The sequence below is a fragment of the Fulvia fulva genome, chromosome 9 (genome assembly GCF_020509005.1).
Source record: "Fulvia fulva chromosome 9, complete sequence".
Taxonomy (NCBI): domain Eukaryota; kingdom Fungi; phylum Ascomycota; class Dothideomycetes; order Mycosphaerellales; family Mycosphaerellaceae; genus Fulvia; species Fulvia fulva.
The window spans coordinates 3378437-3391084 of NC_063020.1; the positions used below are offsets into that span (position 1 = coordinate 3378437).

Below are 12648 nucleotides of genomic sequence, written 5' to 3' on the forward strand. Positions count from 1 at the left end.
CAATGTATAGATTCGCCAATTCGGCTATGATTAGGAATGTTATATGTACATGATGAACAGGTTGGAGCAAGAGAGAGAGAAGAGATCCACCCACATGCTCGAGAAGTTGAATGACCTCGGCGTCATCGCATCCATGTCACGCCAAGCATCTCGCTCGCTTACCTAAGGCAGTAGGTCTAAGGACTCCTTTCCTCCAGTCTCCAGCAACATCTCTCTTGAACCTTCGAACCTCTCTGCGACACCGTGAACTATGGCTGCCGACGCTGTCTCATCCTCGGCCGGCGGTGTCATATACCTGATTCTCTCCCAGATCATCTCTCGCGGGGCCACTTTCATCCTCAACCAAGGCATACTTCGCTACCTGTCACCAAGTCTGCTGGGCGTATCAGTGCAACTCGAGCTCTACATCATCACAGTCCATCATTTTGCGCGGGAGTGTCTTCGTGTCGCGACGCAAAGGCGACCAGAAGGTGGCATTCAGGCGGCCATTAACCTCAGCTATCTCGCGATATGCGCCGGTCTGCCCATCACACTGCTGATCGGACGGTACTGGGGCCGGCCTGATGTACTGTACTTCGAAGAGGCCTTGCGAATATGTGGCATGGCAGCGATTGTAGAGCTGCTTAGTGAACCGGCTTTCGTGGCAGTACATCAGAACATGCTCTATGGTACACGTGCCAAGGCAGAAGCGTACGCCGTTGCGCTGAAGACTGTTTCCACTGCTGGAGTGGTCATATATGGTCACACTCAGGGCATAGAAACCGGAGCGCTGCCTTTTGCAGTGGGAGAGTTAGTGTACTGTGCAACATTGACATTGACATATGTCTGGAAAACGCTGCCGGTAGCAAGGCACGAAGGTTTCACGCTACTTCCCAAGGCTATCAAAGAGAGGTGCGTGGCAAGGCCTCTGAAGTGTAAGCTGTCTTTTCTGATTTGTTTCATAGCTCATCAAAAGATTTTGTACTTTCACTCTTCCCAAAGTCCCTGCTCAATCTAAGCTTCTGGCTGTACTTTCAAGAAGGCGTCAAGTACTTCCTCAACAACTCAGATGTACTTGCGAGTATTGCAGCAGTATCTCTAGAAGATCAAGGCAACTATGCCATTTCCACCAACTACGGTGGTCTCATCGCTCGAATGGTCTTCCGACCCATCGAAGACAGCTCCAGGAACCTCTTCGCGAGACTTTGCTCCTCACCTGCACAGGAAGCAGATGCGGCGAAGGGGAAGCAAGTGAAGATATCAACGGAGACTATTCTTGATCAGAAGTCTGCAGACATCAAGCAAGCCGCCACCATCTTGATGGACATCCTCCGTGTCTACAACATCGTATCCCTCATAATCTTCGCAGTCGGACCATCTGCAGCACCACTTCTACTCCGCCTGATCGCTGGTTCACGCTGGTTAGACTCTGGAGCTGGCGAAGTGCTTGGAACATACTGCTACTCCATACCACTGCTGGCCATCAATGGCGTCAGCGAAGCGTTCGTCGCGGCGACAGCTACGCCAAGCGATCTGTTCCGACAAAGCTTCGTGATGGGTGGATGCTTTGCTGGCTTTGCTGGCAGTGCATACTTCTTCTTGCAGGTGATGGGTCTGGGTGCCAAGGGTCTGGTCTTTGCGAATTGCGTCAATATGGGACTGAGGATTGTGTACAATTTGTGGTTCGTGAGGAGCTACTTTGGTCAGAAGGGCCAGAAGTTTGATTTGGCGGACATCCTGCCTAACGGTGCGGCTATGGCAGCGACAGTGGTCGTTCCAAGCATCCTCTCCTCGGCGCAGAAAGGAGGGCTACTGGTGCATTACGGTTTGATGGGAGACCTGGTTCGAGTTGGTGTTGTTGGTGGCAGTTTTGCGGCGTTCGTGTAAGTGTCCAACGTCCTACTTGTCAAGATCATTGCTAACATTGTAGGCTCGCGACTGAACATCGCTTCTTCATCGAATGCTATAGGAAGTTTCGCTCGTAGCTCAAGCAAAAGGTGTGTCTGCAGTGGACGCTGAAGCTGCTTCTACATGGCCTGGTCCACAGACTATCGTCTGCCACCGCCAGTGATCGTGCCAAACACCGTCTCAATACTCTCCAGCCGCCTTCTCAAGTATCGCTAGCCAACGAGCGTGCCCACGGTGAACACCTCTTTGACCGCCTGTCCCGCCTCTCGTAGACTCTCAACATCGATAAGGACTACGGCTACTTCCCGCCACATATCAGCGACATTTCTGATGAAAGTAGCTTTGCTAGCACAACTGGAAATGATAAGAAGGTCCCACGACGATTACTCGAGGGAGGCAATTGCGTTTGGCTTTGGCGTATGGAAGCCTTCACAGTCAAAAACACGCACGGCATCACTTGGGCTAAGTTGTCAAAGCAGGTGCGTCTTTGTCTTGACCGGTGCACCAAATTCCACACAGGTGAGGCAATTCGGGAGGCGCGGTGCCCATACGTCCCCCTGCGGATTGCCTTAACGGTGTGCATGATATAGTCGTAGTCGAGAAGTGCAATGGTTAGCACGGCTAAATGGGCTTTGCGAATGCTTACGTTCATCCATGACTTCTTGCGGGAGGCATTCCACGAGCTGGAGATTGGTGTGCAAGCGACCCAGGCACTGGCATTGGCTTTGGGCTGCAGGAATTCTAAAGGTCACAGACACAAGAAGTATACCTCTCAGTACTGATACCCGGGCCTGAAGATCATCAAATCGAAGCTGCAAGAGCATTTTCATGGCCACGTATCCAGGGGGCGGAATAAATCGATGGCGAGACGATGGAAGATCACACCGAGAGATGGCTCAATTTCGAGCAGTGAAGTGCTTCGGAGAGCATTGAGCAGGGATGATATGATATGACTGATGCGTGGGAAGCGAGGACACCTGATGCGGGGACACATGAGTGCTTGGGATCACAATTCCAGCGTTAATGTACAAAATAGCCGCACGGCACAGCATGTGACGATGCGCGAGCAATGTGATCCGTGCGCCGGATCTGTGGGTACAAAAGTCAACCTCACTCTCTATTCCTTCTCTTATGACAGCATTTTTCTTTAAGGCCGTGCCATCTTCCTCAATCGTCATGACACCTCAGACTACTCCAATACCAGCGAACATGGATCCCATGCTCGAGGGCACCCTGACATCACCGTCTTTGTGCGACACCTGCACCCCCACCACCCTCGCCTCCTCAAAGAACGACCTGACCCAAGACTCGACTACTTCAGCCCATGAGCAAGTCCTCAACACGTACGAGCTTCTCGAACGAATTCTCGCTCATCTTCCTCTCAAAAAGCTCTTCACCATACAACGCGTGTCGCGCCAATGGCACGGTCTCATGGCCAGAAGCATCCCCATCCGGCGTAAGATGTTCTTACAGGCCGCGAGCGGCCCTCATCAACCTCAAGACGTTCAAGGCTTCCTCTCGTACATCGGCCGTCCACTCTTCAACCCACGCACAGACGTCAGGGTCTACCACTTCCGCGACTCAGACTACGATTTCCACGACGGTGGCTTTGGAACGTTTGCGAAGATGCGGGTCGAGGCCGAGTTCATGCGTAAGGGCGACACCTTGAGCATTCCTATGAGTAGCATCGGCACAACGCCATGCTACGGAGACGTTCAGCCTTCGTGGCGGAAGATGTTGCTCATGCAGCCTCCGGCTACAGCGATGAGCGTAGGAACTTGGGGTGATGACCTCGTATGGGACCATGTGGCCAGCGAAGATGCGGTGGCGACGATCTGGAATCCGCGTGGGCTCACCTTTGCGGATTTGGAGGATGTGCCGGAGACATTTAAGAGGCAGGAGAAGAGGTTTCCGATGGCGTCGATGGAGACCGACAGGTTTACTTTGGTGTTTGGGGAGGAGGTGCAGAAGAGCGATGGCCATGCTCATGTCTCATCAGTTTTTGAGGAGTGCTCGAGAACCCCTGATCGAGGAGAACTGTGCAAGTGCTTGCGCATGCTTCTGGAGCCATGAGGCGGTGCCGGATGAGAGTTGAGACGCTTGCCGATTGAATCAGGATCAGGCTCAGGTTCAACGTGGCAGGGCGGCATGGTGTAACAGCCTCGAGAGATTGTGTAGCGAGGCAGAACCGAGAGTCATAGCATGTGATCTGGTTTAAACAGCGCGTATCAGAGCACACAGCATGACACCGCGCCTTCCGCGCACTTGAATGTCACTGTGCATGTGATCACACTTCCCTGTCATGATCCCTGCTCAAGCGCGCTTGGTCCTTCCTTCCATCAAGTTTCTTTCCACTTCGTCTTCTGTTACACCACACATCGAGACCGAAACACAACCACCACACCAACAATAATGGCGGACACAAACCACCACACTACGACCGCGACAACAGGAACATCTGCTGCTACCGCAGTTTTCGGCACATACGAACTCCTCGAGCAGACTCTGCTGCAGCTACCACTTCGAAAGCTCTTCACCATTCAACGAGTGGCACCCAACTGGAAAGATGTCACATCGCGATCCACACCACTAGGAGAACGGATGTTCCTCCTGGCTAATGGTCCAGCTCTACGACCTTCTGCGGCAGGCACTGCGTTGGAAAGTGCCGAATACAATGTCGACCTGAAGCTGAACCCAGCTACTAACGTCTGGGTCAACTGCAAGAAGGGCAAACATTACTATCACGGCGGCACTGGGCTGGCCGAAAGTAGTGTAAGCCGCTCGTACGGACGAGGAGGTTGGTGGATAGACATGGAAGGAGTGTGCATTCCTGGTAACGCGCACACGCTTCGAGCCTCGTGGCGTGACATGCTTCTTACACAGCCACCGGTCACTATCCTATGCATCTGGAACCCGTCCAGTGGTAACCTAGGCTCTATCTGGAATCACACGGGCCTCAGCTTTGGAGACCTACACGAGACCCAGATCCAGATCGGCCAGCGACTTCGATCGTGTGGAAGCCGTGGATGCTATCTTCTCTTTTCCTTGCGACTTGCTTGGGACGATGGAGCCGAGACACAGATGTGCATTGAAAATTGCAGCGCCCAGAAAGACGACGAAGGACATTGTGATTGTCTGCGGTCGCTTCTACCATCGTAAAACCTTTCTCGACCGAGGACCCAGGCAGCTGTTGAACACCAGAAGCTTGCATTGGAAGAAATCGGCTCAAGCCACAAAGCTAGCATGTGAGCCGCTGATCCCTGCTAGGAGCAGTTGGCCTCACTTGTCCTGCAACTGAGCTCCAGCACAACAGAAGACCTTGCACACGCCGCACAACCGCTGCCGCCTCCCCTCGACCATCCAACATGCGCAACTACAACAAGCGCAAGACTGCGCGACCGTCAATCCCCAAGTCCAGCGATGAGAACGCCTCTGTGCCAGCATCCGTAGCAGTCTTCGGGACCTACGAGCTTCTCGAAAAGATCATCGCCCACCTACCACTTCGAAAGCTCTTCCAAATCCAGCGACTCTCGCACGCCTGGCAGGACCTTCTTGCGGACTCAATTCAACTCCGCAAGAAAATGTTCCTGCAAGCCAATGGCGTTCCCTTCCGCGATACCTGCAACAGCTCCCGAAACCTCCACCTGAAGTTCAATCCCACAGCTGTTGTGGAAGTCTATACAGGAGACCGCACAGGCGTCTCTCACGTGGGTATCCACAACAGATCCTGTCCCACGGGCAAATATTACTCTAGAAGCAACCTCTACGCCACAATGATCGAGCGCTGCGATCGCAATGACCTCATTCAAGTCACGATCCCCTCCAGAACCATCGACTACACATTGCTTCACCCATGTCAAGCGCTGGGATCATGGCGCAAGATGCTCCTCACCCAGCCTCCTATAACAGCTCTGGATGTGAAGTGCTACCAGGGGGTATCCCGGTACTCCATCACGGCGGAGAGGGTATATGCCACAGTCTACAACCCTGCGGGTCTCACCTACGGCGATGTGGTCGATCTAATCATCACACTGCGGCAGCAAGGGGCGCAGGTGGTTTCGGAGGATAGGTGGACTGTGAAAGACTTCTCTGGGAGCTTCGACTCTACCATGTTCGATGGCGATAAGATGTTGGGTCTGAGGATGAAGGCATGCACTGGCAAGATGGACGAGGACGGCAACGGATGTTGTGGGTGCTTGCAGCTGTTTGTGTCGGCGTGACGCAAGCTGGATGGTTGTGTCTGAAGTGAAGGACGATTGAGGTAGCTCCACAGCACGGAGGAAGCATTGAGATCTTGACTTGGCCGGACAGTGTCCACTCAAGCGATAGAACAGCGATAGCTGCCAGACCCATGGTATCATCGTTTTCGACCTAGTAACGCCATGCAAATGCTCAACCCAGAACGCCGTGCAATGTAGCCATTATCGTAAACACGCTTACTTTTCGGTAGCAAGCACCATCTTCTCCCTCTCACTCCGTCTTGCCTTCTGTCCCTTCCTGGTATGCTTCCTCTCGTTCTCTTCTCTTCTCTTAATACTCTTCAGCTCCTCGCCCTTAATCTCGCCCGCCTTCTTCACCACCTTTGGCACGTGCCTGTGTCTGGCAATCCTCCTGATCTCTGGCATGTGCTTCCACCTCTCCTTCAGCGCCTCGTCGTATTCTAGCTTCTGTCGTTCTCTCGCACTCTTCACACCGCTTCGCTCGCTTGCGTGTGCTCTCCATAGTCGAATGTTGCCATCGTCGGAACCAGAAAGGACGTAGGTCGAGTCACCTGTGAAAGTGGTTGAGAAGACTCGCTGCATGCGCTTAGTGTGGTAGATGTCCCTGCTGTGGCCGGACTTCTGCGGTGTCCAGAGACGGAGTGTGCGGTCGTAGGAAGCGGAGACGAGCTCTTGGCCAGTTGGCGAGAAGGAGACGTCCATGACAGCCGAGACGTGGTCTTTGAGGACGTTCAAAGCTCTTGTTAGGTTCCGGGTGTCGAACAGATAGATGTTGTGATCCTCGTTGGCTAAGGCGAGGTTGAAAGGCTCGATTGGATTCCATGCTATGGCGTTGCTGGACATGGTAAGGACTGATCGATGAAGTGGGGAGGATGTTCGTAAGTCGTAGAGCACCAGTGATCGATCCGATGCGCAAGATGCCAGAAGGGAAGTCTCAGACTGGTTGAAGGATAAGGCATTGATCGTGTCGATCGCAGTAGGCCAGGCAAGAGTCTGGGTGGGTGTCGTCGAGGGCCGCTCGAGGTCGTATAACTGGATCGCGGAGGATGCTGCTGCGGCGAAGGCGGGCTCGTGTCGGTGCATCGTCAAGGCTGTGAAGGCGCTCGATCCTAGCCAAGTCGCAGTCGGCTTGCTGCCCTTCGTCGTGTTGTATGGATCGTAGAGCTTGACTGTCCTGTCTGCACCACAACTCAACAACTTCCTCCCCCGTGTCCAGCACATGCCCTTGACCAGATTCTCATGCGCTTGCGTCTGCCACACCTCTTCCCGACTCGGCACATCCCACACTTTCAGCACTCCATCACCACTTCCACTCGCCAGATTGTCCAGAGCATTCGGGTCCTTGGCCAGCCTGTACACCCCGTCCACGTGACCCTTCCCTAGCTGGGCAACAAAGGGCGCAGCGAACATGCGCTCCATCTTGGTCGCATTGAGGGCACGAGTATATTCTCTCGCCCTCTCGAATGGGTGCAGAGCAGGATCGAGGTTGCGAGGTTGACGGGCGACATCGCTGCCGGGAGTCTGAATGGAGCTCGATGAGCGGGTGAGAGCTTTGATTTTCTGTTCGATAGTCAGTATGCGGTGATATAGCCTCATGCTACAGTATTTACATACCATGATCGATCCATCGTCTTGGAAGAAGTTCGAGAGCGCAAGAAAGATTTGGTGATAGCAGCGGAACTGAGTCCGGCGCTTGTGCAACCTTGTTGGCCGATCACTGGCGTGTTTGCTTCGGAGCCTCCAGCTGCAGCTTCACAACTCCCATCATCGCCGGAACAAACGACACAACATCCATCACAGTCGACCATTACAGTACTTGATCGAGAGCCGCATACCACATCGAATACCGGACTACTACATCAGACCAGAACATCCAAGATGGCGGTGGAGGAGAATGCGAAGCGGGTAGAAGAGGCGAAGAAGCTGTCCAAGGACCAACCACAAAAGGCAGAGCAGATCTACAAGGACATCTTGTCGAAACCACCAGGAACGAATGAGCGAGCTGTGTGCGACTTCGAGAATGCCCTCACAGGTCTGGGCGAGCTATATCGTGATGGAAAGCGGACAGAAGACCTGGCCAACCTCATCCAACAAACACGGGACTCGCTGTCGGGATTCGCAAGAGCGAAGATTGCAAAGCTAGGTATGTTGTGATGGATTGTGCAGCACAGACGTTCAGATGCTGATCTTGTGATAGTGCGCCAGCTCCTTGACTACCTCGCCGCGATCCCGAACACCGTCGACACCCAGATAACCGTCACAAAGTCATGCATCGACTGGGCTGTATCTCAGAGACAGGGCTTCTTACGCCAGAGCTTGGAAGTCCGTCTGGTCAATCTCCACATGCAGAAGCAGGACTACTACGATGCTCTCACACTCATCAACCGCTTGCTGAAAGAGCTGAAGCGCTTGGATGACAAGCTGGTGTTGGTCGAGGTACAACTGCTGGAGAGCAAGGTCTACCATGCATTGGGCAACATCCCTAAAGGAAGAGCAGCTTTGACAAGTGCAAGGACAAGCGCTGCATCAGTCTACACACCACCGCTCCTCCAAGCCGGTCTTGATATGCAGTCCGGACAGCTGCACGCCGAAGATGGTGATTTCAACACTTCCTTCTCGTACTTCATCGAAGCAATGGAGGGCTACCACTCGCAGGATGACCCCGTCAAGGCTACCGCAGCATTACAGTACATGCTGTTGTGTAAGATCATGCTCAACCTCAAGGACGATGTTGATGCGCTCATGACCTCGAAGCACGCTATTCGATACGCAGGAAAGGGACTCGACGCCATGAAGGCCGTTGCACGAGCACACAACAACCGCAGTCTGGAAGAGTACGAGCAGGCATTACACGCATACCGGTACGAGCTCGGCAGCGATCGTTTCATCGCATCGCATCTCCGCCGTCTGTACGACAGCATGTTGGAGCAGAACTTGATCAAGGTCATTGAGCCATTCTCACGCGTCGAGATCAGCCACGTCGCCAAGATGGTTGGACTTGACCAGGCACAAGTCGAGCGCAAGCTTGGCCAGATGATCCTGGATCATGTCATCGTTGGCGTGCTCGACCAAGGCAAAGGTGTGCTCGAGATCTTCGAGGAGAGCGAGCGGGACAAGGGTTATGATGCCGCCCTCGACACGATTGAGAAGCTGGGCAGCGTGGTGGATGTGCTCTACACCAACCAAGCGACACTGCTTGAGTAGATGGTACGTGGGAACATTGCGACGACGCATTGTATGATACCTAGCATTGCTTGCTGTCGTGCATAGTAGTAAAAGCACTCAACGACACGGATAGAGCGGCCAAACGAAGCAAGCAGATACGCTCGCACGAAGACCAATCAACGTCTTCAATACTCGCTGCTTACTTCCGCTTTTGGCACTCACGTGACTCAGACCGAGCCCGTCCGAGCGTCATCGGAGATTCTGTTAGCTTTGTCGACCCTCACAAGCGCATCATACGTCCCTATCAATCTTTTGACATTACACACCCACCACGAAGATCTCTACACCATCGACACACATCCAATTCATCACCAAAAACACTCCTGCGCACCCGAGAAAGACACTCCGCAATGTTCAAGCGCGTCCTCGCCACCGCTCCGGCACAAGCCAGCGCTGCTGTCCGTCACGCAGCTACCTCCTCCGCCCGTCCACAATTCGCCTCAACCATCACAAAAGCAACACTCTCCACACCCGTACGACGCTCCTACCATGAAAAAGTTCTGGACCACTACAACAACCCCCGCAATGTCGGCTCCATGAAGAAGGACGATGTCGACGTCGGCACAGGTCTCGTTGGCGCGCCCGCATGTGGAGATGTCATGAAATTGCAAATCAAAGTCGGCAAGAACGCAGACGGAGAGGACATGATCGACGAAGTGAAGTTCAAGACTTTCGGATGCGGATCTGCTATCGCAAGTTCGAGTTACTTGACAGAGCTGGTGAGGGGCATGACGCTCGAGGAGGCGGGCAGGATCAGGAATACGGAGATTGCGAAGGAACTTTGCTTGCCGCCGGTTAAGCTGCATTGTTCGATGTTGGCAGAGGATGCGATCAAGAGTGCGATAAGCAACTACTACACGAAGAACCCTAAGGCGCGGGCGACGGATTTGGGAGGTACTGGAGCGGCGATGCCGAAGATTGAGATTGAGAAGATTGGCAGCAACGACAATGTCCAGCCTTCGCTATAAGCGAGGCGGACAGATGGGAAGTTGCTATGACCAGACTGTAGGACAGGTTGTCTTTGATGATGTTTTAGCGGGTCCCTTTTTCTCTTTTTCTTTGCACATATGTGGCGTGGGTCGGTGGGAAGAATAACAAAAGATGTGTGATACTACTGGGATAGGGAGTACCAGACTCTATGTGCCTTCTGAAGGAGAGGCAAGGTGCATGACCTAGCTACGTATTTACGTAGCGATGAAGAATTCACTCGCTGACATCAAATCGACCCGGTGTTCGATACCGTCCTCTGACTTTCGTGGAGAGTCATTTGTCACTCCTCTCATCATGTGCACACCAGCGCATTGCTCTGCATAGCATTGTCGGAGCCGCTGTTGGACTCTGTCCTAATGACAAGCAGGTAGATCGACGGCCAAAAAAGGCGCGAATTTCTCATCGAAGGTATGTATGTCCCTTCACAAGAACTGGTCATCAGCGTTGGCCATGATCAAGCTCATAGGAGAAACATATCGGCCTGTGCCTGGGCGGGTAAGCATGATTGGAAGCAATTGCTTACTTTAGTAGCTATCAAGCTTGACTCTGAGGACAATACTTTGGAATTTGGACATGAACAAATCTTCCAATTATCAGTATGAATTACCGAGACCAGAACCATAACTTTGTCGCCCAACTACCACAACTATTCATCGATCGCATCGCTCAACATGTCGACATTACCAACCTACAACGAAGCGACAGCGCAGCCGCTACCTCAGACACAGGAATTGCACTGTCCTGAAGGACCTGGAGAATCACACGCGTACCTGATGCAAGGCGGTGTGCCTTATGCTGGCCATTACATGAATGTGCTGGCATGCCACCAGCACCGCTGAGTAAGTACCTCAATCTCTGTGCCTGTTGCCTGCAGCTAGTGTCGCACCACCAAGTGGAGTCGTTGCTGCATGCGTGTTGACTTCTGTTCCCAATGTCACTACTAACACTGTCCATACCGTTCACCGCACATGATGGGGGTGCTCAAAGATCTGGAGACCTTCATGTTCTCCGCTGAGAGAACAGCTGATGATGGTGTGCCTTCCGCCTCGATGGCCATGCTCGATGACCCCACCGGACCGATCCAGACACATATCATAGCCCAGGACAAGAGGCACTACGATGCCAATACTGTGTACCAAGCATGCAGCATATTCAAGGCTATCACGGCATTAGCAGAAGCCAAACTTATCGACTTGGGGCATTTGACTTATGATACCAAAGTCGTTGACCATGTCCCAGAATCACTTTTGGATTCCATGCTGGACGACAAGACAAGACATCTCATGCAGTATGTCACTGTCGGACTCCTCGTAAGCCACCGCTCTGGGCTTTCTCAACATGGCTTTGCTGGCTATACTGGCGATACACCCTTACCTGGTTACACGGAGCTTTCAGCTGGACAGCCTCCAGCAAAGAGTCCTCGCTTGAGATTCTTGAACTTTCCAGGCAGCCAGTGTACGTACTCCGGCGGCGGTTTTGTGATCCTTCAGATACTTCTGGGGCAGATTATGGCGAAACCCTTCCCGGAAATCATGCAAGAGATGGTTCTCGGTCCTTTAAAGATGAACCGGAGCCGCTTCGGTGATTTGCCTACCGACGAGAGCAACTTCGCAAAAGCACATGTGACAGGCTACGTCCAAGGAACCAACAGAGGACGAGGCTACCATGAGTTCACTGAACTGGCTGCAGCAGGACTCTGGACAACACCCTCAGACCTGCTGAAAGCAGTAGCTGCAATTCAAATCTCACTGCATTCGGACTCCGGCTTCCTCTCCCGCGCCACAGCAGACGCAATGCTAGCTCCAGTATCGCCCAGCACGTCAGGTCTCAACATGGCTTATGGCTGTGGCAGCGACGGCACATTCTTCGCACACGCTGGTCAGAATGAGCCGGGCTTTACCTGCTATGTCATCGGAGCTCATGGGTATGCGCGGCCAGTGTTGAATGGAACCAATCAACCAGGAACAGCCAGTGTCTGCATCGTGACTAACTCAATCATTGCGTCCTGAGGTCCTTCGTGGCGAATGCAGGATTGAGTTGCAAGCACACAGCGGGGTCGATGTGTTGTTGGCCTTCAGAAGGTCTCAATGGAGTGCTTCGAGGTAGCAGGAACATCTTCCTGCGGATCGCTTCTGATCTCTTCGCGACACATTGCCAAGTGCTGGAGACTCGCTGAAGGATGAAGAGGTCGGGAAGTGGAAGGTGCAAGAGCATTTCCTCCATGAGCTCGTATGTCGAGAACACGGCGCCTGCGGCGGTCAACATTGTGTTATGTCTGAGTTTGTGGTCGTTGATGTCGCAGCGTGCGAGATGAGAAGGTGCAGTG

The 12648-nt window shown here is 53.1% G+C and overlaps 8 protein-coding genes across 8 annotated transcripts; 7 read left to right on the forward strand and 1 right to left on the reverse strand.

The window, feature by feature from the left end:
- Nucleotides 1–250: 250 nt before the first annotated feature.
- CLAFUR5_09602 (Oligosaccharide translocation protein RFT1) lies at nucleotides 251–1964 on the forward strand (the record flags this gene model as incomplete). The annotated part of the gene is made up of 3 exons (XM_047908750.1): nucleotides 251–891; nucleotides 945–1862; nucleotides 1910–1964. The coding sequence occupies 3 exons, from the start codon at nucleotides 251–253 to the stop codon at nucleotides 1962–1964; spliced, it is 1614 nt and encodes a 537-aa protein (XP_047765961.1).
- A 1099-nt stretch (nucleotides 1965–3063) lies between these two features.
- CLAFUR5_09603 (uncharacterized protein) lies at nucleotides 3064–3960 on the forward strand (the record flags this gene model as incomplete). The annotated part of the gene is made up of 1 exon (XM_047908751.1): nucleotides 3064–3960. The coding sequence occupies one exon, from the start codon at nucleotides 3064–3066 to the stop codon at nucleotides 3958–3960; it is 897 nt and encodes a 298-aa protein (XP_047765960.1).
- Nucleotides 3961–4299: 339 nt separating this feature from the next.
- On the forward strand, nucleotides 4300–4814 carry CLAFUR5_09604 (uncharacterized protein; the record flags this gene model as incomplete). Its single annotated transcript, XM_047908752.1, has 2 exons — nucleotides 4300–4720; nucleotides 4771–4814. The coding sequence occupies 2 exons, from the start codon at nucleotides 4300–4302 to the stop codon at nucleotides 4812–4814; spliced, it is 465 nt and encodes a 154-aa protein (XP_047765959.1).
- Nucleotides 4815–5252: 438 nt separating this feature from the next.
- On the forward strand, nucleotides 5253–6107 carry CLAFUR5_09605 (uncharacterized protein; the record flags this gene model as incomplete). The annotated part of the gene is made up of 1 exon (XM_047908753.1): nucleotides 5253–6107. One exon carries the CDS (start codon nucleotides 5253–5255, stop codon nucleotides 6105–6107), a length of 855 nt encoding a protein of 284 aa, XP_047765958.1.
- Nucleotides 6108–6323: 216 nt separating this feature from the next.
- CLAFUR5_09606 (uncharacterized protein) lies at nucleotides 6324–7724 on the reverse strand (the record flags this gene model as incomplete). The annotated part of the gene is made up of 2 exons (XM_047908754.1): nucleotides 6324–7667; nucleotides 7722–7724. The coding sequence occupies 2 exons, from the start codon at nucleotides 7722–7724 to the stop codon at nucleotides 6324–6326; spliced, it is 1347 nt and encodes a 448-aa protein (XP_047765957.1).
- Nucleotides 7725–7985: 261 nt separating this feature from the next.
- Nucleotides 7986–9311, forward strand: CLAFUR5_09607 (putative 26S proteasome regulatory subunit rpn6; the record flags this gene model as incomplete). The annotated part of the gene is made up of 2 exons (XM_047908755.1): nucleotides 7986–8250; nucleotides 8305–9311. 2 exons carry the CDS (start codon nucleotides 7986–7988, stop codon nucleotides 9309–9311), a joined length of 1272 nt encoding a protein of 423 aa, XP_047765956.1.
- A 371-nt stretch (nucleotides 9312–9682) lies between these two features.
- Nucleotides 9683–10300, forward strand: CLAFUR5_09608 (Iron sulfur cluster assembly protein 1, mitochondrial; the record flags this gene model as incomplete). Its single annotated transcript, XM_047908756.1, has 1 exon — nucleotides 9683–10300. The coding sequence occupies one exon, from the start codon at nucleotides 9683–9685 to the stop codon at nucleotides 10298–10300; it is 618 nt and encodes a 205-aa protein (XP_047766646.1).
- A 990-nt stretch (nucleotides 10301–11290) lies between these two features.
- CLAFUR5_09609 (uncharacterized protein) lies at nucleotides 11291–12331 on the forward strand (the record flags this gene model as incomplete). The annotated part of the gene is made up of 1 exon (XM_047908757.1): nucleotides 11291–12331. The coding sequence occupies one exon, from the start codon at nucleotides 11291–11293 to the stop codon at nucleotides 12329–12331; it is 1041 nt and encodes a 346-aa protein (XP_047766643.1).
- Nucleotides 12332–12648: the final 317 nt, after the last annotated feature.